General features: G+C 53.0%; 1 protein-coding gene across 3 annotated transcripts in view; it reads right to left on the reverse strand.

Moving 5' to 3' along the window:
* Tbc1d22a (TBC1 domain family member 22A) overlaps positions 1-23,907 on the reverse strand; it is a 290,213-nt gene that overhangs the window by 78,604 nt on the left and 187,702 nt on the right. For all 3 annotated transcript variants that reach the window (XM_048802987.1, XM_048802986.1, XM_048802988.1), the window contains one exon: positions 14,126-14,253. In XM_048802987.1, the coding sequence (XP_048658944.1) occupies positions 14,126-14,253 (128 nt within the window). The remainder of the gene's footprint in view (positions 1-14,125; positions 14,254-23,907) is intronic.

Raw genomic sequence — 23,907 nt, forward strand, 5'->3', positions numbered from 1 at the left:
AGTCAGCGACATCCACAGCCCCCTAGTCCTTCATATCATCATTGACACTGGTGTGTGCTGCTGCAGTCACACATAATTTCCTCCTGTCCAGCCATCCTCTGTCCCTCTATCTAGCCAGCAGTCATGCTGCCAGACACCCTGGTGCAATCACCCCTCCAAGTAGCAGCTCTGGGATGGCTGCCAGAACACTCCTGTAACCCCTCTGCCCCAAGCTCACAATGCAGATGAAGTTGCGGGGTCCCTGGCCATCAGCAGAGGGTGCACAGGGACAGCCCTGGCACCTGCCGCCACCTGTTGGGAATGTCCCTGCACAGAGCCTAGCTGCCTTCAGAGACCTGCTCACCATCTCCATGTCACAGGTGAGCAGGATGAGGCTAAGCTCGGGGTATCTGCTGACAGCCACCCAGCTGCCCAGGCACAGTCAGGCAGTGGCCACACTGAGGTCTGAGCTGCAAGCCACTGCCATGCTTCAAGAAAGGTAAGGCTTGGACAGCGGAAAGACGTGGCCTCAACCTGAGAGCCCAGCAGCTACACGTGCACCCCAGGCCATGGACAGCCTGAAGGATTCCTGCAGGAGGCGGCAGGGGAGGAGGGGCTCAGAAGAAACTGGAGGAGTCCTGGCCCTTGCCAGACACCTCCTGTGCGTGAGCAGCTGTCAGTCTGGTCCCTCGCAACAGTCCTCATCAGCAATCTCCCAGGCGCCTGCCGCTGGCCCTGCTACTTGACTTCAATCAGAGGCAAAGCGCCTTTCTTCTGTTATCACATCAGCAAGGGGGAAATGAATGCCCAGGATGCAACGGGCCTGCCGAGGAAGTCAAGCCATACCCACGGAATAGCAATGAGCAGCGGCTGGAAAGGCGCTCGGCTGGAAAGGCGCTCGGCCGCACCAGCAGACGAGAATGGTGAGGTGCTCACAGAGCAGGTGCTAAGAGGCAGATCTGTGAGGTATAAATAATGTAGCCAAGGACATACCGTGCAGAGCGGCAGACTGGCCGGGGGCTGTGCCAACAATGGCGAGGAGCATCCTGTGCAGTTGGGGGTTCAGCAGGAGGGAGAAGAGAAGCCCACCATGGCTCTAGGCCACGTCAGCTCTGCTGGCGTGGCAGCCCACCTGGCCCAACACTGCAGGCAAGACTGCAGCCAGCCACACGGTGCCCTTCTCTTGCTGCAGCACAGCCTCCCGGACCTGTGGGTGTCTGCTCCTCTCCTCTCAGCCCAGTTGCTGCAGGTCCTGGGAATCAGCTGCTCCCCAGGAGTTCTGTGGAGCTGCAGCTGCTTGTAACCTCGGTGCTCACTCAAGTCCTAGAACTTCCAGCCAGGTGCCCAGGACAAGTCACCACCTCTCTGGGTTTCAGTTTCCTCTTCCTAAAATGGAGAATTTTGAGCTTCGTGGGAAGAGCTGCCCCTGGTGGGGCTTCCTCTGTGTCCTCTGCCTCTCCTGACAGCTGGGACGTGGCTCCTGGACCTCCCACGGCACTGAACACTCTGGAACACGTGGTAAGCTGGTGTGCCTGGGGCACAGAGGGCTACGGAGATGGCAGCAGAGCTGGGCATGCTGTTCCTCAGCCATGGCAAGCTTTCTCTGAGGCCATGACCTCACCCTGACCACTCTCCCTCTCCCCTGCAGAGGCCACCCTCCTGCCCTGCAAGTGGCAGCTCACCCTGGCTAAATCCCCAGCAGCCTGTCAAACTGCAGCCCTATGCAGGAGGGTGACACACTACCTAACAGTCATCTGAGGACCTCTGAGTGCTCCTGACAGGCCCCGAAACTGCGCCTGCTGGGCCTTTCCCAAGAATGGGCATCCAGGGCAGAGGGCGGGAGGGCCGTGCGTGCCCAGGGTCTGCCTCAGGAGAGGGAAGCAAGGCTGATGCTGAGTCTAGTCAGTGTGCTGGGAACTGGCTTCTGCCATCAGGAGCAAATAAACCCCAGCTCACCTGCAAGAGGGTAAGGAGGGCACCTGGCCAGACCCTCTGGGGAAACAGATCACTAGGAGCAAGATAAGTCAAAGGAGGGCCAGGGTGACACTCGGGTCCCTTCCCAGGGCCACAAGCGACACATGGGAAATAGCCAAGCCTCAGGCAGAGGGCAGACACTGTTCTAAGGAACTCTGGGATCAGTCAAGCTGCCAACATCAAGTCATGGAGAGAGACACAGTAAGCCAACCACTCACAGCAGAGGCAGGGCAGCCACGAGGCACAGGGAGGCCAGCCAACAGCCCAGCCAGGCAGGGACACATAGGCTCAAGAGTCACACCAGACCCGACGACTACACGCAGGAGGCTCAGCCATGCAGCACTGATGCACTAAACAGAGGGTGACCTGGCTCACGCTGTGGGAGGTCTGGTGTCACCCAGCTGAGGAGCAGGTGTCTCAACTGGATGAGCATTTGGGCAGAGGAAAGTGCAAGCGGCCACTCAGAGAAGGGCATGAGCCTGTGACCACCACAGGGTGCACAGCTGTCCTGCACAAGTTTGTTACAAATACTGCCTACCTGTATGTCACTGGGCAACTCACCTCCCTCCTCTGGGTGGCCCTTGGGGTCCTCCCTATACACAGCTGACCTAAGTGGGCCCACTTGTTAGGCTTGTCTCATTCTAAATAGGTCAAGTCAATCCTACCCACTTCCCACACCTCATCATGAGGGTCCCCACGTCCTCGTGGGCAACTCCAGGGTCACCCACTCTGCCTACCCCTCCCAAAGGACCAAGAGGAGCTTCCTGCAGTGTACCGGGGGCAGCAGAGGTCACAGGCCAAGAACACCCTAATCAAGAGGGAACGCGGGTTGCTGGCCTGACCTCTGCACCACTGAGTCACTCAGTATTTCCTGAGGGACTTGGGTATTGCAGTGAATGCAGACTGCTCTAAGCCAACGTTCAGAGCAACACGAGACCACGATCCACACGCCCTAAAGGCAGCTGGCATATCTGCCACCGGAGCCCCACGAGCATGCTCCCAGCACACTAGAGGGCCTGCTGCGTCGGCCCTGACCGAGGGGACAGGAGCACGTTGGATACATTCCCCCAGGAAACGGGGCTTCTTCTTCTCTCATCTCTTCTGCAACGTGCTCTGGTGGTTCAATAAAGAACACAAGGCCTCATGCAGTGAGCAGGAGGGATGGCCTGTTGGCAGCTCAGCACAGCAGGCAGGTGGTTTGAACCCACAGGGTTCACGGGGCCCACTCCTCGACAATGGGTCCAGAGGCTTTCCCAGGAGACGCAGGGTAACGCTAGGAAGTTTCAATGCTCAAACAGTGACAGGAAGCTGATGGCTGGCCCAGGCACTGTGGTAATGTCACAGAGCCTGGTCACAGTCAGGAAGAAGAGCTGAGCATTCAAGGCAGCGCAGTGTATGTGGCACAGAGGAGCCAGGCTGAGCGCTGGTCGCCTCCTCCTGGTCATTAACAAAAGGTCACAGGAAATTGGACTAGAAACCTTGAGAACTCCCTGTGCTGGGGACACATGAGGCCAAGGTCCTGGACGCAACTCTTAGGTTAACTTTTACTTCTTGATTTTATTCCAGAGCACATAAAGAAGGAGATAATTACCAGCCTATACTACACCGTTGGAGGGCCTATAAACCAAGGACCTAATGCTGCGCCCTGCATCAGGCCGTGATGCCCATCAGAGCAGAGCAGGAGCTTGCCCACCCCTGTGGAGGGTTCCCATTGCCAACTCTGCTCCCAGTAACAGTGACCCCCACAAAATCCTGGCACCAGGAGACAGCAGGCTCTCTCCCCCAACGTGCCCTGCACATGGTGTCTGTCTTTAGGTTGAGCTTTAAGTCACCATGAGAGGAGAAGCAGATGCCATAGGAGCTGGGGAGGGTGGCGGAGAGGCCAAGTCCCTGGAGCACATTAGTCCTGTGCTCCACACAGGTCCCTGTGCTCCATTAGTCTGTCTGCCCCCTCTTCGAGGCTGGCAGTTGCCCTTAGGAAGAACTTGGATGCCAAGACCAGTCTGGCATTTGCCGTTTTCTCCTTGTCCTTTGCCAGATAAGGAGACTAGGTAACCATGACACTGGCTGAGATGAGTAAGCACCATATCTGCAGGGGACAAAGTGACTGGAGGTGCTGGGACCAGCTCCCCCTTTCTGGCCCAGGGAGACACAGTGCTCCACTTCTGACCTATCACGGCTGCTAGCCCCCTACAGGCTACATCTGCACAGTGGTTAAAGCCAGCAGAGAGCCAATGCCACCCACCTTTCCCAATGTCACATGAAACAACTCGGCTGAGCTGACCTCAGAAGTGCTCAGGATGGTGTGGACACCTGCTGAGGTCACATAGGCCCTGAAGCCACCTTATACATGAGAAGAGTCCAAATGCCCCTTCTTGGCAACAGAGCCCACTGGGCCTCCTCCTCTGGCTGCGTTAGGGAGCCAGCCACGGAGGAATCACAGGACAGTCCGGGAGCAGGACTAGGTGCTGAGGGCAGGTGGGAGGCGGCCACGCCTGAGCTGGACCCTGTGTGGTTTTAGCCCATTACAGTTTCGTCTTCCAGGCTGAAAGTCATCTCCTTTCATTTAAGATCGGGTGGAGATGCCTTCCTTTTGCTCCTGGCCAACTTTCCAAGAGAAAGCCAAAGCCAGTGCCAAACAGTGGGGAGCAGGTGACCCTGGCACAACCTGAGTACAGCCCTGACCAACAGCCAGGCAAACTGTGTCCTGGAGAAATCCTCCCGGGGTGGGGGGCAAAGTAGGGTCAGAGGAGAGCAGCTAAGGGCAGCACCGCCCAGCAAAGACAAGGAGCAGAGGCAGAGGACGCAGCCCCAGGGCACCATGAGGCCTGGGGGGTAAGAGTGTGCCCGCTGGCATGCCAGCCTGAAGCGCCACAGCCTCGGAGGACCCTGCATCCACAGGAGGGACTGCCAACTCCCTTGCCCTGTTCGCTCTCGAAGCCCTGTGAAGCTGCCGGCCCCTCCTCTGATCACCAGCAGTGGCTCCTCCTATGTCCTGTCTGGCCCAGAGCATCTCCGCATCCATCCCAGCACCAAGTCCGTGCTGAGCAGGGGGCTCTAGAAGGCAAGCAGCCCACGTCCCCCTCGGCCCCTGGCACGCCGCCCCATGCTGGTGACCAGCTAGACTCTTCAGGACTAGGAATTAAACACCGGCACAAAGGCAGACTTCAACAACTTTCCTAACCATGCTGGATTCTTATTAAACACACAACCTTAGTTAGCATTCTCTGTATGTCCACTTCTAATACTGTCGGAAATCTTTCCAAGCCATGCGTTTTTAGGGAGTGGGTAGAAGAGCTTCCTGCAGGAAGGGAAATGCCCTGCCCCTCCTCTGCCCATTCCCACACTGAGGTGGAGCTGAGGTCAGGAGAAACACACGACCTCCCGTGCTGGGAGCCAGCCCTCCTCCGGGGCTCCAGTCAACAGCCCTGGTTTTATTTAACTTTTTGTCCAAAGGTCTAAAGACGTCAGACAAGTTGCCTAAGATCGTACTGAAGATAAAATATTCACCAATACATCATCTTAAAGCCTAGAAAAATGGAACATAGCTAGCAAACTCCATGTGACCCTGGTGGGGCCACCAGCCTCCATGCCTCCTGTTCCTGCGGAACAAGCCCCCGGGACAGCCAGCGGAGCAGTGGAGCTCAGGTCCTGAGATCCTCAAAACAGGAGGCAGCGGCTGCTGCTCTAGCTGGAACTAGGGCTCGGGCAAGGCACTGGCTTTAGGGGCCGCGTCCAAGGAAGCCGTGGCACTGGTGTGTGGATACTTTCCCGCCATATCTGCTCTTTCTGTCCCACGCCCAGGGGACTTTCAGGAATTCTTCTCAGTGGTGGTGCCAGAGGTTGAACCAGGGGTGCCTGACGACAGAGCCATCCAAGCCCTTTTTATTTTTCATTCTGAGATAGGGTCTAAGTTGCCCAGGCTGGGCTTGGACTTGTGGTCCTCCTGCCTCGGCCTCCCAAGCTGCTAGGATCACAAACACGTGCCACTGCAACCAGCTAAAAAAACTTATCCTACCTTAGAAAATGCCATCATCATGAAACCCAACTCCAGAATTGTCTGAGAATTCTTGTCTCCTTTAAGCAAGTATTCACCCGAGGAAACCACCATCAATCGACTACAAGGTGCCACTCAGCACCTTGGAATGCAGCTACCGGGAAGAACCGGATGTCTGGGAAGACACCTGCCCTCTGGCTAGCCTGACCCCATCCAGGGAAGTCCAAGGTAGCCAGATCTTCCAGGTGACTGAGAACCTAGAGGAGGCTGCCACTCACCCATCACCCTTCCCACACAAGGAACGACTCTGTCTGGCCCACTACGAGGCAGTTGCAGTTTCTAATCACTCTTCAAATAACTTCTAGAAAAAAAGGTTTTGTCTGTTACAAATTTAAAATCCCAGCATGCTGCAGTTTGCATCTGGGGAGTCCCCCACAGGCCCATGGGTAAGGTCTAGTCCCCAGCGTGGCACAGCTGTGGGCAGTAGAGCTTGGTGGGAAGTCTTCATGTGTGCGGGGGCACCACCCTCCTAGGGACACTGGGGACCCCAGCCCCATCCTCTTCTCTTTAACTTCCTGGCTCTGAGGTGCAGAGCTTGGTTGGCTCCATCACATCCTCTCACATGACATGCCGACTCACCACAGGGCTAACAGCAGCAGGGCCAATGGCCGGGGGCTGAGACCGCCAAAACAAGCCAAAATAAACCTTCCTCTTTACAAGCCGAGCACCTCAGCAACTTGTCAAGCAATGCAAACCCGACCAACACAGAAACCAAAGTGTTTCAAAGACAGCTCAAAGGCTCCTCTGCAAAGAGCTCCAGGGTGGCCCCACATCAGGACGATGGGAGTTGAGAGGGCACAGCCTCCACCTGCACAGTCTTTCTTCAATAGGACACACAGGGACCAGACCTCTGGGCCCTCACACACTTGCCCAAAGGTGCTGGGGTGAGCCAGAGCTGCAGAGGGAAGAAAACGCCCCCTCTGTAGTTCCCAAGCCCAGAAGGAGCTCTGCTAAAACCCAACGCGATGGGAGGATGAGGAAAGGCGGGCTCACAGTCCCACCCACGCTCCAGATGCTCTTTACACACCTCTCTAAACCCCAGGCACGGATGCACTGCCACTCCAAGTGCGGGTGCACCCTCTCCGGCTCCTCCCTGCAAACTTATCAGCAGTGAGTCAAGTCCTGCTGCATACTCTCATTTCTAAATCCCAGCCTCTGACAGTGATGTATGCCTGCTTCCCGCAGGAGGGCAGGCATGAAGAGCTCACGCCCTCAAATCCTAATGGGCTTATGAAAAAGTATGTTGTAAGAAGACCTGCTTCTCTGGGTTTATTAGATTAACCCAATCCATCAGTTCCCATGCAATCAGCACTGTGCTGCCAGGGGAAGGCCCAGAAGAGCCCGACAGCTGTCACCTAGGCACAGCAGGCAGAGAGTCCAGCAGGTACTGGGCTCAAAGCCTGTCTCCTGCTCTGACACCCAAATGACCCAACACAGCCACACCCAGGCCTGCCTCACAAGGACAGGCTGTGCCCATTTGCTTCTAGGCACCTTGGTATGCACTTCTCACCTGCTGCAAACCACCCTGCAGTCACTTCTTGGGTGGGCTCTGTGCCCAGCACGTGCTGACCTCTGGAGTATACCCCTGGCCCACCCTTCCACTACACCTCCTCCTGCTCAGCTGCCACCCAGCTACCATGCCTCCCCAGCACCCCAGGCAGGGTCCTCCTATGCCCTAGTGCCAACTGTCTCCAGCAGCACACAGGGCTACAACTATGTCCCCATCCACTCTGTTTTAGTCAGCTTTTTGAAAACTGTGACCAAAAGACCTGACAAGAACAAATATTTGGTGCTCATGGTTTCCGAGATCTCAAGTCCACAGACAGCCAACTCCACAGATCTGGGCCCAGGTGAGGCAGCATGTCATGCTGGAAGGGTGGGGAGGAACACAGCAGCTCAAGACATGGCAACAAGGAAGCAGAGGTCGCTCCACTCACCAGGGACACATATAAACACCAAAGCCACCAGGCGTGGTGGAGCACACCTGTAATCCCGGCGGCTCTGGAGGCTGAGACAGGAGGATTGCAAGTTCAAAGCAAGACTCAGCAACGGTGAGGTGCAAAGCAACTCAGTGAGACCCTGTCTCTAAATAAAATACAAAATAGGGCTGAGGATGTGGCTCAGTGGTTGAGTGCCCCTGAGTTCAATCCCCAGTATCAAAAAAAAAAAAAAAAGACACCAAAGGTCACCCCCAGTGACCCATCTCCTCCAGCCACACCCTACTGCCTATAGTTACCTCCCAGTTAATCCATATCAGTGTATTAACCACTAATTAGGCAATACCTCTCAAATCTAATCATCTCACCCCTAGAGTTTCCTTGAATTGTCTCCCACATGAGTTTTGGGGAGGACACCTCACATCTAAACCAGGACATCCTCCCAGGAGAGAGCAGGATACTTCCTGAGGCACAGTCAGGGGGTCTGGGACCCTCAGTCTCCCACAGAGCAGAAGGATGGCTGCTGGTGACAGTGGGGGGCGGATGTCATCAGCAGGTGTGCCTCTTCTGAGCTCCATAAAGGGTTATCAGAACTGACCTGCATTTCCCATAACAATGTAAATGGAATTTCATGGCCTGATACTGACAGGTTGGGCCCATGTCGAAAAGAAGGTGCCCACTCACCACCTCGACCTCTGCCAAAAGAAGTTTTCATTTAAAAGTATTAATGGAGCCTACACTGTGCTCACAGGGTGCTGAGGACTGAGAGCAGTGCCCCAGCTCAGGGACCTGTCCAACCGAACCTCACAGCCCACATCTCATAGCCCAACAGCACCCACGCTTCCACTTCCTGCCTCAACTATGACCCAGAAGAAGCCACAACCAGGCCAAATGCCCTTGGGATGCACGCACAGGTGAGAAGCTTCCCCTTCCCCCTCTACCGTGGGCAACTGTAAATGCTACTTAAACCACTGGTGATGATAAAACCTAGCATGTAACTACCAACTGCTGCAGGAGTCACGTAAACTCAGTGGCATAAGCAATGAAGACCTGGGTGTTTCTGGGAGTCAGCAATCGGAGCACAGCGGTGGACTCTGGTTCTGGGTCTCTCAGGCTATAATCAGGGTATCAGCAGGGATTCACCTCAAGGCTGGAGCTGGGGAAGCTCCATCTCACAGCTTGCTCACATGTCTTGAGAGTGGCCTCAGGCCCTCAATGGCTGGTGGGTGGGAAGACCACTCCTCACCCTATGGGCCTCTCCCTGGAGCAGCTCACTAAAGAGTTAGGAGAAGAGTGAACGGGGAGGAGTCATCCATCAGGTCCAGCCCACACCACGGAGAGGGGCTGGCTGCTCCAGAAGCTTCCCAACACACCTAGGACTCATCTCCAGTCCTGCACACATCCTCTGAGGCCATCTTCGAGATACGAGGAGCACACGGAGTCTGGCCCACATCAGAGTGTCAGATGGACAAGGCTGCGGCAGAGCCCCATCCAGTCATCCTGTTTCTTCATGACTACTTAACGTTGGCCTTGATGTGGACTCAGGGCCACTCTCACGCAGGTTTCCTTGGTTTTCCCCTCATGTTCTTTTTCTGTCCCAGAACACCTTCCAGGGCCCCACACGACCTGCAATCATCATTTCTCCTTGGGCTCCTCTGGCCTGTGACAATTCCTCAAACTGCCCTTGGATGAACCTGACAGTTTTGAGGACTGCTGGTCAGCTATGTTCTAGAATATAACTCCCGGGGAGTTGTCCAGTGATTCCCTCTGGGCTGGTCTAGGGCTTTGGGGAGGAGAGGTCTCAGGGAGCAGTGTCCTTCTCCTCCGTCCCTGGCTGTGCAGCTGAAGGCATCTCCACTGCCGCATTCCTTTCCCCTATCTGTACTGAGCTCTCTGGGCAAGGTCACTCTGCACAGCACAAATCAAGAGGGGAAGTATCTACCTCTGCACCTATCTTCTCCCAGTTTATCAGTTTATTCAACCAGGGGTCACTTTCACTGTGGATTCGTGAATACTTTGTTTATATAGTTTATACTTGGGGTGACAGTGCAATTCTACTTTATTTACTTTGTTATGATTCTTCTGCTCTGCCACTGGGCCCCCTGGATGCCCGTTCACAGTGGATGGTTGAGCAGTTCTGTGCTCCCTGGCCCTACAAGGTGTTCCAAGCTGCTCCCCAAGGACCGGTCACTTCTCCAGGGAGCCTGGGTTCTTTTGCTGGAGAACAGTATCAAAAGCCTATATCTGGGTGATGTGAGTTATCTCCCTAAAGCTCACATGTGAGGCGGTGCAAGGTAATTTATAGGTGAAATGATTGGGTTATGAGAGCCTTAACCTAACCAGTGCATTAACTCCCTGATAAGGATTAACTGTTAGGTGACTGTAGGCAGGTGGGGAGTGGCTGGAGGAAGGGGGTTCCTGAGGGTGTGTCTTTGGGGCTCATATCTTGTCCTTGTTGATCTGAGTTCTCTCTCTGCTTCCGGGTGGCCCTGTACTGGCCTTTCCTCCTCTGCACCCTTCTGCCAGGATATTCTGCCCCACCTCAGGCACAGAACAATGGAGTCGGCTGTCTGTGGATGGAGACCTCTGAAATACGGGCCCCAAGTTAACTTTTTCTTCTCTGTGTGTCCTTGTCAGGTATTTTGGTCACAACAGTGAAACAGCTGATTAAAACACTAGGAAAGGGTGTGTTCACTGCTACTTAGGTTTGGTGGCTTCTAGACCCTCAGCTGGCAGAGCCAGGAACAAAGGGGAACACTGAGCCCTGCATGCCTATTGGTGTCCACGGCCACTCCCTCATGTGACGGCCTGTACCTGTGGGGAGGGAACATGAGCTCACATGACGCTGAGCTCTGATCACACCATGTGCATGGCCCTGACACATGAATTACTATAGGACAGGCCAACATGAGGATCCTTGACACCTGCTGCTCCCTCGGCCCAGGGTTTCCGCTCCCTAGATATCTACCTGGCTCCCTCCCTCCCATTGGAACATGCACCAGAAGGCTGCCCAGTTCCCCAACCCAGTGGCAGTTCCCACGCCCTCTGTCCTGGATGCAGCCCTCCCACCACCACAGCCCCAGTCCCCACCACAGGAAACTGCAAGAGCGGCCAGCCGTGCTCCTGCCTCCAGGCCCTGCCTCTCCCAGCTGCCCTCAACTTCACAGCCTGGCTTTCCTCTGGCTCTGCACTCACGATGACTCTGCACCCTGCCTCCTTCTCCACACACGAGCCCCTGCTCCCTGACCTTGGTCAGCAGTGTCCACAGGGTCATTCCACTACACATCTGCTCTCCTCCCACAAGGAGTATTCTGTGAGGATAGACTTCTCTGTCTTGTTCCTGTGCCCCAGGCCCAGCTCAGTGCTGGCACATAGGACACACTCAATGCCTATTTCTGGTACAGGTTTATGTAGAGGGAGGAACGAGGCTGGTGGCCACCACCCAAGACAGGCATCACACAAGCTGTGCATTTCTCGCTGGGGCTGTTCAGGGCCTGTCCTCCTGGCCAGGTCTTATTGGCCCACCTCTCAGCAGTTAAGGAGGCTCCTCTCACTCTGTTCCCCTAGTCCTGACCTTTAAAATAACAAGTTTATTTCGGAATTAACTAGAGTCAAAAAGAACACCTGCCAGTCAATATGCTGCTCCTCTGCAGACAGCAGTGCAGACCAGCTGCTGCGCTGTTGGAGTCACACCATCAAGGACAGTAACAGACACCATTCCCCCCTGCAGGGTACTTCCTTTCATGGCTGCTCTCTGGGACAAAAGAGTGAGGGCCACATGCTGGGGTAGTCCCAGGTAGAAGGTTTCTCAGCTCTGATGCTAAGGAGAAGCTGGGGCATTCCTGACCTCTATGCACACTGATCCCAGGAAACAGGAGCTCTCAAAGGGGGCCATTCCACTCCACTGGCAGCCAGAAGGTCACCATGTCAGCCAGCTCAAGGCCGTCCTCCCTCCATCCTGGCCATCCCACACAGTGGACACAAGCAAGCACCCCAAGGCAACACCTAGGCACTGGACCACAGTGAGGGCAGAAGAGAACTGAGCTGAGAGTGTCTGTGGGAAGCATGCCCAAGGCCTCCTGGGAGGCCTACTGGCCAGCAGGGTGGCCAGCAGCAGGACCTGCGCTCAGAGTCCCCGGAACAAGTACAGCTTAGTGCACAGGTCCCCAGCACACCAGGCTCCCGGTGGCTCAATGTGAAGCTCCATGCCATCAGGCTCTGCACCCCACACCTCCCCGAGGTCACTCCCTTTAAAACAAGCCCCCTTGCCTGCCCACGGGCATGTGCCCACTGCCTTAGAAAACACCCTCTGGGGCAGGGAGCCGGCATCATGTAAACCAGGAAAACAAGAGCGCCTGGCTGAGCTGGTGAGAGAAAGAAGCGGTTCACCCCACAACGCAGTCCAACCAGGGGAAGGAGCGAAAGGAACAACCTAAGGTCCCCTTCCCTGTGGAGGGCATGGCTGGAGGGGCCTCCGGCGAAGCTGCATCTGGCCTTTATGCAGCACCCCAGGGCTCTCAGGGACTCGGGCTCTTGGGGAGCTGGGGTCCTGGCCTACCCACAGCCACCACACCCATGCAGAGCCCCAGGGGAGCGGGGCCTTCTCCGCTTATGTCCCCTTGGTGTCTTTCCATGCTTGTGATGACACTCCCCATTCATGTCAGACCACTTCTAGTCGGGATCCTGGGACAGGGTAGGGACTCAACAATAACCGTTCTTTGATATGTGTCCCGAGAGAATTTTAAGCTACCTCGTCAGGGGTTAAAGAGTTACTGAAAGCCATCACGGCCAGCCAACAAACACCCCAGCTTAGGGTAGAGTTATCACTCAGCTGGCCTCCCATGATTGCGATGTATCTTCATTGCCAAAAGATGCTATACAATTTCATGGTTACTTGGTCCTGTAAAATAGAAATACCCCCAATTTTTAAGAGATGAAAAGGTTTACGACTAGGTACTATCAGTTCATGAGTCCATGGGACAAATGAGTCAATTCATGACAAAATTTAATTTGAGGAAAATTAACTCAATGCAGAGGCCAAAATCGTGCTCAAAGTTTTAATACCTACTAGGTGTCTCAGGGAAGTAGCAGAGGATGTGGGCGAGCTGATCCAGCTCCTGGTTCTTCAAGAAACAACTGAGTCACTATCATTTGTTGGTGATGGGGATGGCATTATAAGGAACTCTGCTTAAAGAGGGACCTGGGCTTGAATCGCCCAACCAACCACAGAAATGCAGAGCCTTTGCAATTCACAAGAAGTAAGGTTGTGTTTCCTAGAACCCTAAATGGCGGACAACAGCCCTAGACTGATGGCTGCTTTGGCTCAACAGCCCCAGGTAAGGTTGGAGGCACCCACTAGGGTTACTCATCAGAAATTCTGGCACTGCAAATGCCTAGAAGGGCAAAGCTACCCTGCAGAAATACTCTCTGCCACACACATCCATGTGCCAGTTTTCATTTCTGGATTCCAACCCATTTCTACTGCCTCATAAACACCTGTTCTCTGAAGCCCCTCTCCCAGACACCCCAACACCCACCCCCAGATGCCCCTGTGCACAGCCCAGCACACAACCCATGAAGGGTAAGTTCACAGCACAACCGCCTGCCTCCTCAAGCTGAGCACGCATACCAGCAGCAGGCTGGTTCCCAGCTCCCAGCCCAACATGATGGCGCCTACAGTCTGCACCCATGGTGAGCGATGGCACCCAACCCTGCAGCGGGTACGGCTTCAGCAGACAAGGCGAGCAAGCATAAAGGTGTGAGAACAAGCAACACACACAAGGGAGAGGAGACCCATCCCAGAGAGCACAATCCCCTAGAAAAACAATTTTCACCAAAGCAGGTAAAGAGCAGAAAATGTCATATTGTACCAATCTGCCTAGGACTTTCTGGGTCTCCACCATATGTCACTGAGAACACACAGTGCACATCCTGGGTGAGAGCAGGACTCTGTGCTCCCAGGATTCAGCTCAAGGTGACTTGCTGGTGAGTATTGGGGTCACTGTCACCAAGTGGTCAAAGTAAAACCCAGTGACAAGTGGCTCAATGTGAAGTCCTTTTCCCTGTTCTACACCTGGTCAAATAGCAGGAACACCAACAATCACCTCCTTCAAGACTCTTTCAGTTGGGAGGACCCTTAAAGTCAAATGCAGGGCTCATGTGGGCGGGGAGGGCTCACCTGGTACGTGTCCCATAAGCGCACAGTGCAGCGGAGGGGCACCTCCCGCATCAGCAGGTTGTTCATCCAGCGGAAGGCGAACTGCAGGTACCGCACCTCGTGCTGGTCCAGGTGCCGGTGCACTTGCTCTGCACAAAACAAACACAGGCCCCGAGGCTGTCAGGGGAGCCCTCTGCAGGCCACAACAGCTGCCATCTGACCCCCAAGGCCCTGTCCCTGAACCCCATTCGGTCAACCAGCACATCCCCAGCAACAGCTCACACTGCACAAGCCTTCCTAGCCCACCCTTCTTGGGGGGATGGATGATGGTGGTTGGGGGGTGGGGGGGTAGTGACAGGGATGGTGAAGACACCTGTGACCTGGGCAGACCTGAGTCCAGCACACAAGGGAAGCCTGCACATCTGGATAGCCCACAAGTAGGCCCTCTTTCCCCAACCCAACAGCCCTGCCAGACCCAGGCTGGTGTCCAGGGTGATAGGGCTTCAAGAGTGCAGGACATTGGCCAACCTTCACCCTCCTCAGGTAAAATGCTCCTCTGTACCTAGGCCCACTGACATGTCCTTGGACATGGCCAGGTGGCCTCTGGATTCTAGTCTGGGGCACTCCTGAAGATAGCAGGGCCTCTGAAAGCAAAGTGTCGCCAACCAGCATCCCCAGAGCCAAGCCAGTTCAGCCACATGATCCTCCCTCTCACCAGGCCAAGCCTGAGACCCCTACGTCCTGCCCCAGCCCCTCTGAGAGCCACCACCCCCCTGACATGCTCCCAGGTCCACACACTGTCACCCTCCTCCCCAACTGCTGCCATCCTCAGCTGACCAGAGCCAGGGCAGCGGGACACCTGGTCAGGGGCTGTGCTACAGCTGGATGTGGTCTGTATCCACAGGGCTCCTGTGCTGGAGGTGAGGTCCTGGGCGTGGATCTCTCCCTCTCACACGAGTTCCCAAGCTGGGATCACAGGCACGTGTCTGGCTGTGCTTTATTAAGAGATCTGGGCACACCCAGGCCAACATAAAAGACAGACTTCCGGGTTTCTAGAAATGACTTCTCCTCGGAGCCGAGCTGATGCCAGTGCTGTCCTTGAACTCCAGAAATGTGAGCTAAATAAAACTCTTTTCCTTATGATTGTCAAGCCTCCAATATTTCACCGTAGTAATAAAAAACAGACTGATACAGGTAGGTGCAGAGAAGAGAAGGTGGTGGGAGGCTGGCTAGGCAGAAAGGATCCAGTGTTCAAGATCAATGCAAATGAGACAGGGAAAGACCACAGAAGGGGCCAACGAGAGGAGCAACAACTCCTCTGAGCTCCTGCAGCAGCCTGGGAGCAAGGTGCTGGGGGCTGCACCAGCCGTGATACCCCAGAGGAGAGCATCAAGGAGGCTCCCTGGCCCAGGCCAATGGGGGGCCCAGAAGTACCCATATGCCCACCACGTACTGCCTCTGCAAGAACAAAGTTAGGGACCGAGAGATTCCAGGCCCAGCAGAGGGCCAGTCATGGACATTGTACTAGGTCAGGGAGCAGGTGGAATGGAGGCCAGGCAACAGGGCAGCTTACAGGGTGCAGTTCCTACTCATTTCCTACAGACAGGGTGGGATTCTTTTCTGTTGGTTTGTTTTTGTTTTTGTTTGGGTGATTGAACCAACCCAATAATGCCCTATGACTGAACTACATTATCAGTCCTTTTTTATTTTATTCTGAAATGGAATCTCACCAAGTTGCTGAGGCTAGCCTTGAACTTGTGATCCTCCAGCCTCAACCTCCTGAGTAGCTGGGATCATAGGCATGCCCTGGTTTGGCTTTAAGAGATCTAGAACACTTCCATGCAAACATGACAGATGACCCTGCATGTTTCTATATAAGCAATTTTTTTTTAAAGAATATAAAGGGGCTAGGGAGTGTAGCTCAAAGGTATAGCACTTGCCTAGCATAGATGAGGCCCTGGATCCCCAGCACTGCCAAAAATATATTTATAAAAATTGTTTCTAGTTGAAATTATCTGCAGCTATAAAATGAACCTGGGCCCCCAAGGTGGCTCCTTGTCTAGCCCTGACCTTTGTCCATTCCCCAAGGATACAGCCCTCTAGAACTGACAGCCTCACCACAGCCCAGTGCACTGACGTGGGGCACAACAGCCCATGTGAAATTCAACTCTGACAATATCTGGAAACCAGCAGTTTGGAGACCAAGAGAACTTTCTGAACAAGGTCTTTTACTCAGACGACAGGAATGGGAAAGAACAGGCAGTTGGCTACTTGGGGAGGAACAGGCCACAGTGACAGGGACAGCTTCCCAGAGGAAACCGGGGCCTGGCACCAGCAGGGATGATGGGGGGATTCAACGTGGCATGCAGGGGTGTGGTGAAAGCACTGCTCCTGGGGCTCCCAGGGCTGGTGTGCCCAAGAGGTGGCCACTCCCATTCTGCAGCTCTGCCTTCCTGGGTCCTGTCTCCACTCAGCTGCTGCCACATACACACCTTTGGACAGACTGCCTTGCAGGTAAGGACTGAAGTCCCCTGGTCAGGGTGGGAGGCATACGGCCTTGCAGGGAGCTGTGGAGGGGAGCCTGGTGCAGAATGGCAGGGGACCATGCCCTGGCTTGTGTGCACTCCTTACCAATCCATCTTCGCCGGGGAGGGCTAGGAGCAGGCCCATTTCTTGCCCTGATGCCTTTGAGGCTGCAAGTAGAGCATGGAGGCTTGATTTTCACTGTTTCATAAGGTTACTTCAATGACAGATGTTCCAGAAACACATTTAATTTTTCAGGGTTGTTTCTGGCCAGTTTGTCTTAGAAAGGTGCCGCCTGCCTCTGGGCGTGCGTCAGAGCTGTTTATTTTCCAGTTCTGGAGATGTCAACCTTCTCTGTGATGGGCCCGAGTGTGCAGCAGAGTGCCTGCCAGGCTTGGGGAACTGTGACTCCTGCCCGAGTCCTGTGACTCTTGAGAGAGGCTGGTGCAGGTGTCACATAGCTCTTGGTGGGCAGGCCTGGCTCAGTCTCCAAGAGATTCCCCACCTCAGGAAAGTCTCTATTTACTGGGTAAGACCTGACAGTGTCGTTCACCTGAGCCCTGTGCACGTGGAAGGGGTGCAGGTGAGTGCTTGCTTTAAGGCCTCTCTTATAAATTGGACTTGATTTCTCCCTAGCAGACCACGGTGTCTATGTGCAGGCAGAGAGAAAGAATGCATGAGAACCGATATCCCAAAGGTAGAATGCCAGAGGGCTGCTTAACACTGGTAGAAACTGCCTTGAGCTGCGCTAGTAAAAGTGGAGTCAGTGCAGGGTCCAGATTATTAAACACGCCTGTCACAACACTCTTTGACATAGTCAGGTCCTGCCATGGCAGTGGTGGCATGGTTAGTGGAGTGGCTGCTGACTTCTGCACTGCTCATCCGTAGGAGGCTGAAGAGCCGTCCGCCCATTCCCAGCCTTCCTCTGGTGATGATGAATTGGCAAGGAGTGCACGCCAGCCAGGGCACAGAGACCTACATACTGCACAATCTCCCTCACACAGCTCCCTGCAGGGTCACATGCCTCATACCCTGACCAGGGGACCCTTGGCCCTCACCTGCAAGGCAACCTGTCCAAAGTTGTGCATATGGCAGCACAGAGTGGAGACAGGACCTGGAACTACCCCCTCCAACAGTGGAACAGCCCCAACCTTGGGCCTCTGGGAACCAGCACCTAGACGTGGTCATCACCCTCCACAGAGCAAAGCCCAGTCGGCATGTGCAAGAGCGCCAGCCAAGGAGGGAAACCCAAACCCAGTGATGACCCGGGAGGACACAGCCAGGCCCTGGGGAAAGGAAGGCTCTCCACTCTTCAGCTCTCCCAGCAGAGATCCACTGGGCCCCACACCCAGGCTGCCTCTCAGGGCAGGCACAGGGAATGCAAGGCCTGCTTCCTGCCCTGGAGCTAGACACCACAGAGGCAGGGAGGACAAGAGAGTCGAGCCTCCGAGCTGTCTCCTTGACCAGACTCCCCCAGTACGAGCACCCAGTACCTGGCCTGCCCTCTCTCCTGAAAGGAGCTGAAAGGCTAGTGCCACGCCCATCGGGAACCTGAGTGAGGTGCAGCAAGGGGCACGGGCAGCGCAGCACAAGGCCAGGCTAGGACATACGACAGAACGCCCGTCCTAGAATGAGCTGCAGAGCGTCCTTGTTCACAGGCAGGGGCCCATTTTCCACTGGTTGCGAGCTTCTCTGGAAGCAGGTAAGGAAGAGTGACAAAGTGGACCAGCCCCATCTCCAGCCACTTTCTAATGTGCATAATGAATGTCTGGCAGGGCTGCCTCCTGTTTTGAACAGGGTGAAAAATGGACTGCTGAACTCCAGGCTTGACTTTCAATTTATATACATCAGAGCTGCGAATGTATATGCTGAAAAGATTCGTTTTTTTCCATTTTATAAGTAATTGTGAGCAGATGCTCTTTCACTGATAAAGGTAATTTGGTTAGCAATAGTTCTGAAACTGAAATTTCCATTTCACTGGAAATAAGGGTGTTGTATAATGAATGAGCAGGCAGATGTAATTACTGTCATCTTTCAAACTGAAAAGACTTCCCCACAATGCCCTGTGTGCCAGGGCAAGGTGTGCTGGGAAATCACCAGGAAGGGCCCGGTCCCATCAGAGCAGAAGAGGGGACCTTGGTGTCTGCTGAGCACCTTCCGTAGTGATGTCAACAGCAGACCTACAGATGAATCCTATGAAAACATCTCTTCTTGATTGAAAGAGCACTCTGTCCCAGGATTTATGCTAAAAAGGAAAAGACACGATCCCATCGACCTGGCATTAAAACCACTGCTGACGCAGAATCAGACACCACTCAGATTTATCTGCCCAAAGACCAGGCATAGTCACACACATTTAAGATACCTGAGAAACCTTCAGCCTCTGCAGGAGCAGAGAACCGAGTGCACCATACTTGCACTGAGCCAGGTATAAGCCCAGAATAATAGGCTTTCAATTGAGGGCACAACTTCTCCAGTAAGTTTTAAAAGACAAAAAGAAAAGAACAAGAGCCGGCTGGGGGGCAGTGAACACAGGGCCTCCTCCAACCCAGAGCCTCCTGGTCTGAGCTACCCCACCCCTCACGGCAGGTGTGGTACAGGTCAGCCTTCCACAGCTGAGAAAAGGCTGCCTCACCTGCCAGCTGGAGGACCCAGGGCCCCGCAGTGGCAAAGGCGGGCAGGATGAGAAACTAAAGTCTGGGCCACTTCACAGGGCACCCATCCCTACCCTGCTCTCCAGACTGAACCAGGAAACCACAGAGGCACGCTGGAGCCCAGTCTAGGAATCCATGCTGGAGTGCTGAGTCAGCAGCCACCTCCTGTCAAGCCACCTGGTGAGCCTCCTCTCAGCACTCTTGGGCCACCCCGCAGCCTGAGGCCCAGCAGTGCCTTTGTAGCTACCTGAGAACTCTGCTTCACAGCCATCAGTGAGTCAAACAACGGTGGGCTGAGGTGGGGAACACTCCAGGCCAAATGGTCTACAAGAGCAAGACAGGGGGCCCGACCTGGCTGTGCCAGGACCCCAGGCGGCAGGCTGCAGCTGCTGGCTCTCCAACCTCCCACACAGAGGGAGCACCTGCTACTGCAGGCCAGGCCAGGAGGCAGAGCAACCAAGGAAGGGGCACTGTGCCCCACGGACCAGAGGCTGATGGGTCAAGTCTAACAAGACTCACGGTGGCGTCTGGGCCAGTCGTGAAGGATGGCCACACTTGATGACGCTCCTGGAGTGTCACTTTGGCTCAGGAAACCGCACCTCCACTAAACCACCTGACCCATAATGCCCAATGGAGGTCTTTCTCGTCATGAACACACACCGCTGCACTTCATAACGCTCACACAACCTCTATTGAAAATAAGAAAATATTTTTTTTTCCTCAGGAATTTTAATGGAAATCAATAGGAAAGGAGATTTATTTAGAAAACTTAACACCATTTCGGGAATGTGCTGATGATGCAAAGACAGAACTCCCAACCCGCTTGCCCTCACTCCTGCAGCAAGAGCCCAGGAAGCCAGCTGACCCCACAGTGCTGGAAGGTGCAGAGACACTTCCACACCACAGGAGCAAGTACTGCATCTGTCACTGCAGCCCAGGAGGTATTCTGAGGACCCAGGAGCAGCTGCTGGAGGTGTGTCCATGACCCTGCACAATGTAGACATGCCTCTGCTTGACCCCAGGCCCAGGGACACCAACTACACAAGCAGCTCCTTGGTGCACAACTACGACCTTGACTGGCCTCAGTCACAGGAGGGTGTCTGCCCACTAGAGGGAGCAAGCCTGGCTGGAGCCCTGGAAAGTGGAGGGGAGCTGGAGATGGAACTCGGCCACACCCACCGCGCACTGTCCTGCCCACACCACTGAACCACGCCCCCCCCCCACCCTCCGGAACTGAGCATGGAGCTCTGTGAAGCCTCCCGGCTGGCCAACATTGTGACAGGATGGGAAAGAGCTCGACGTCCCCAGGACCCTTCCAGACTCTGTCCCATGGACCTGCTCATTTGTCTGGTGATCCAGACCTGCCCCTTTAAAATAAAGCAGCATCCATGAGTACAATGCATTCCTGAGCTCTGTGAGCCTTTCCAACCGATCATCCAACCCCAGGGCTCTGAGATATGCCAGGTTTATCGCCAGTCACTCAGAAGTGTGGGTGACCTGGAGTCCCAGAGTGGTGCCAGAGGTGAGGGCAGTCTTGTGGTAACCTGAGTCCTGACATGGGGAGTCTGATGTTCAATCTAGGCAAGTAACATCAGGATCACACGGTGGTCACCAAGTGGGCACACCCAGAATGTTCCTGCCATCATTAAATGGCCCTGAGGTCTAAGGTCCTGACAGATGACAGGGGAGAAGCCACACTGTAAATGGATTCTTCCAAAACAACTTCTCCAAGGCTCATTTTAACATGGGGTCATGCCACATGGCTGCTGCCCTCTTCATGCTCAACACAAGCTCGGGGCGAAGGTGGGTCAGACCCAAAAGGCATGGTCAGCTGCTCATGGCAGGCAAGACTGACGCAGCCAGGTAGCCCAAGGAAGAGGCCACAGGGCATCCAAACCTAGGCCTTGCAGGACAGGGACGTCACCACTCACTCTGAAAGCCTCAGGAAACATGAGCTCAGCATAGAAGTAACCCTCCTGGCAAGTTGTGGAGATCGGTGTGCGTCTGACATCACAGTACACAACCTTCTCATCTCTAGAGAGGAATCAAGGTAGATTTTTGACAGTACTATAATCTAAAATACAAGTTCTTCTGAAGCTACACGGAACTGAAGCAGTGAGGTATGGAATCATGATCACTTCACAGATGTGCCATGAACTTCTTGACAAACCCCTCCCGGAGAGGCCTGTTTTCATGAGGAAGCAGCGACAAATCTCATTTAGAAAAGAATGCAGATGCCAGGGCTGCTGGCGGGTGCCCAAAGCTCACGGGTGACTGGCTGTGCTCCAAGCACCATGGCAAAGACGACCCACTGTGGACATCTGCAGTCCACGCTGCCTGAACAGAGTGTGGGGCAGACCATGGGTGAGCTGGAGGAGAGGCTGCAAGGGGCTGGGCCGCGATGCTGATGGAGCTCTTAAAGAGGATGGTCCTGGGAAAGACAAGAGCATCTGAAGAGATTCCTAACTGGATGATGAAGTCCAATTTATTTTTCGAAAATCACCTTTAATGTTCCCTGATTTTAGTGCCAGTCTAAGAAATCTTAAGTACCCAAGCCAAGCTCACAAAGACTTCCTATGTTTTTCTTACAAATTTCTGACTTTAGATTTACATTACAGATCTTCGGTTCGTTTTGAGGTGATTTTTAACATGGTACAATATACAAATCCAAATTCCTTTGACCTACCAACATTGAATGGCAACTGCACAGTCTGTCATGTTCATATGAAGATAACATATAGAACTGCACTTCTCTCGAGCCTGCTGGATGTCACTGTCGCTCTATTTCTGAACATTCCTCCATCTCACTGACCTGTCAATGCCAAGGGCACACAGTTGTGAACTTCACAACTCTGATAAGGGGGCGGGGGGACTAATCCTCCAATGTTGTTCAGCCTCTTCACTGTTGTTTAGCTATTCTAGGGACCTAGTGCTTGTGCACTTTAAAATTTTAAAATCAGCTTTAGATTTCTGTACAAAAACATGCTGGATTGTTAACTGGGATTGAGCCGAATGTGTGATCAGCTTAGGGGAAACATATTTAATGATCTTGAGCTTTCCAATCTGCAGACATCATCAGGTCATCTCTGATTTCTCAGCAATGTTTAATAACTTTCAGTGTACGGGCCTACATCATCTTTGGTCATACTTACCACAAATTCTTCACATTTTATGCTATTATAGATGGCACTGCTCATTTAACCTCAATTTCTAATTTCTCACTGGTAATATATAGAAACACAATTTATTTTTACATATCGATGATCCTCTATCCTGAAACCTTGCTAAGCTCTCCTTTCTAGTAGGGTTTTGTAGATGCCATCAGATTTTCAAAAAAGATGCTCATGTGATCTGCAAATGAACCCACTCTTCCTTCTCGCCCTTCAGTCTGGATGCCACGTACGCTTGTCTGTTTTCATTTCTTTGTTTTCATGGCACGGGACTGGCTGGGATCCCCAGCACGCCTACTGAATGGCAGTGGGGAGGAGCATGGAGCCCTGTTCCTAATCTCAGGGGAGAGTGTCAGATGCACATCACTTTGTATGAGTTGGGCGGCAGGTTTGGCAGATGCCCCCATCAAGCTTAGGAAGTTCTGTTCTATTCCTGGTTTACTGAGAGCTTTTATTAGGAATGGGTGTTGAATTTTGTCAAAAGCTTTCTTTCTATATATACTGAGATGATTTTTGTGGGTTTGTTCTTTTTAATATGTTAATGTAATGAACTCCACTGACTGCTTTTTCAACAGTTAAATCAACCTTGCAGTCTGGGATAAACCACATGTCACAATGATATATTATTCAGTTTACAAACTGTTGAATTTGATTTGCTAAAAAATTTCTGTTCAGGATTTTTACATCTATGTTCATGAAGGATAACAGTCTGTAGTTCTCTTTCTTGAAATGCCTTTGGTTTGCGTAACTGAAAAATGCTGGTCTTATAGAATGTTCTGGAAAGTATGCCCTTCTGTTTATTTTTAAATACTTCATGTACGGTTAGTATTGTTTGTTAAATGTGAGGTAACCCATGCCAAGAGCTTTCTTTGTAGGAAGGTTTTTAATTACTAATTTAATTTCTTTTAAAAACATGGGAATATTCAGATTATCTCTCTTCTTGGCCAACTTGGGTTTGTGTATTTTGAAAAATACACCTATTTCTTTAGATTATCAAATAAATGGGCAAAATATTTTGAATAACAGTCCCCTATCCTCTTAATATTGATTTAATTTATAATGATGTTAACTCTCTCAGTCTTAATCTTGGTAATTTGTGTCTTTTCCCATTTTTTCCTGATCAGTCTGACTACAGATTTATTGAATTTTATTTAATTTAAAAAAAAAAAAACTTGGTTTTATTCTCTCTCCCCTCTTAAGAAGCCAAAATCACTGATTTGACGACACCTTTGGTTTCTCAAATACACTCAGTACCATCAATTCCACATTATTGCTTTATTTGCATTTCACAAATTCTAAAATGCATTTCTCTTGTCCTTTAAAACACTAATTTCCTTCTTATTTTTTTCCTGTGATCAATGGGCTACTTAAAAGTATGTTAGTTTAGAATTACTTGGATATCTAGTAACTTGCTGATTCCTAATTTATTTCTACTGTGCTCAGAGAACAGATCTCC

The sequence above is a fragment of the Marmota marmota genome, unplaced genomic scaffold, assembly GCF_001458135.2.
Source record: "Marmota marmota marmota unplaced genomic scaffold, marMar, whole genome shotgun sequence".
In the NCBI taxonomy this organism is placed as follows: domain Eukaryota; kingdom Metazoa; phylum Chordata; class Mammalia; order Rodentia; family Sciuridae; genus Marmota; species Marmota marmota.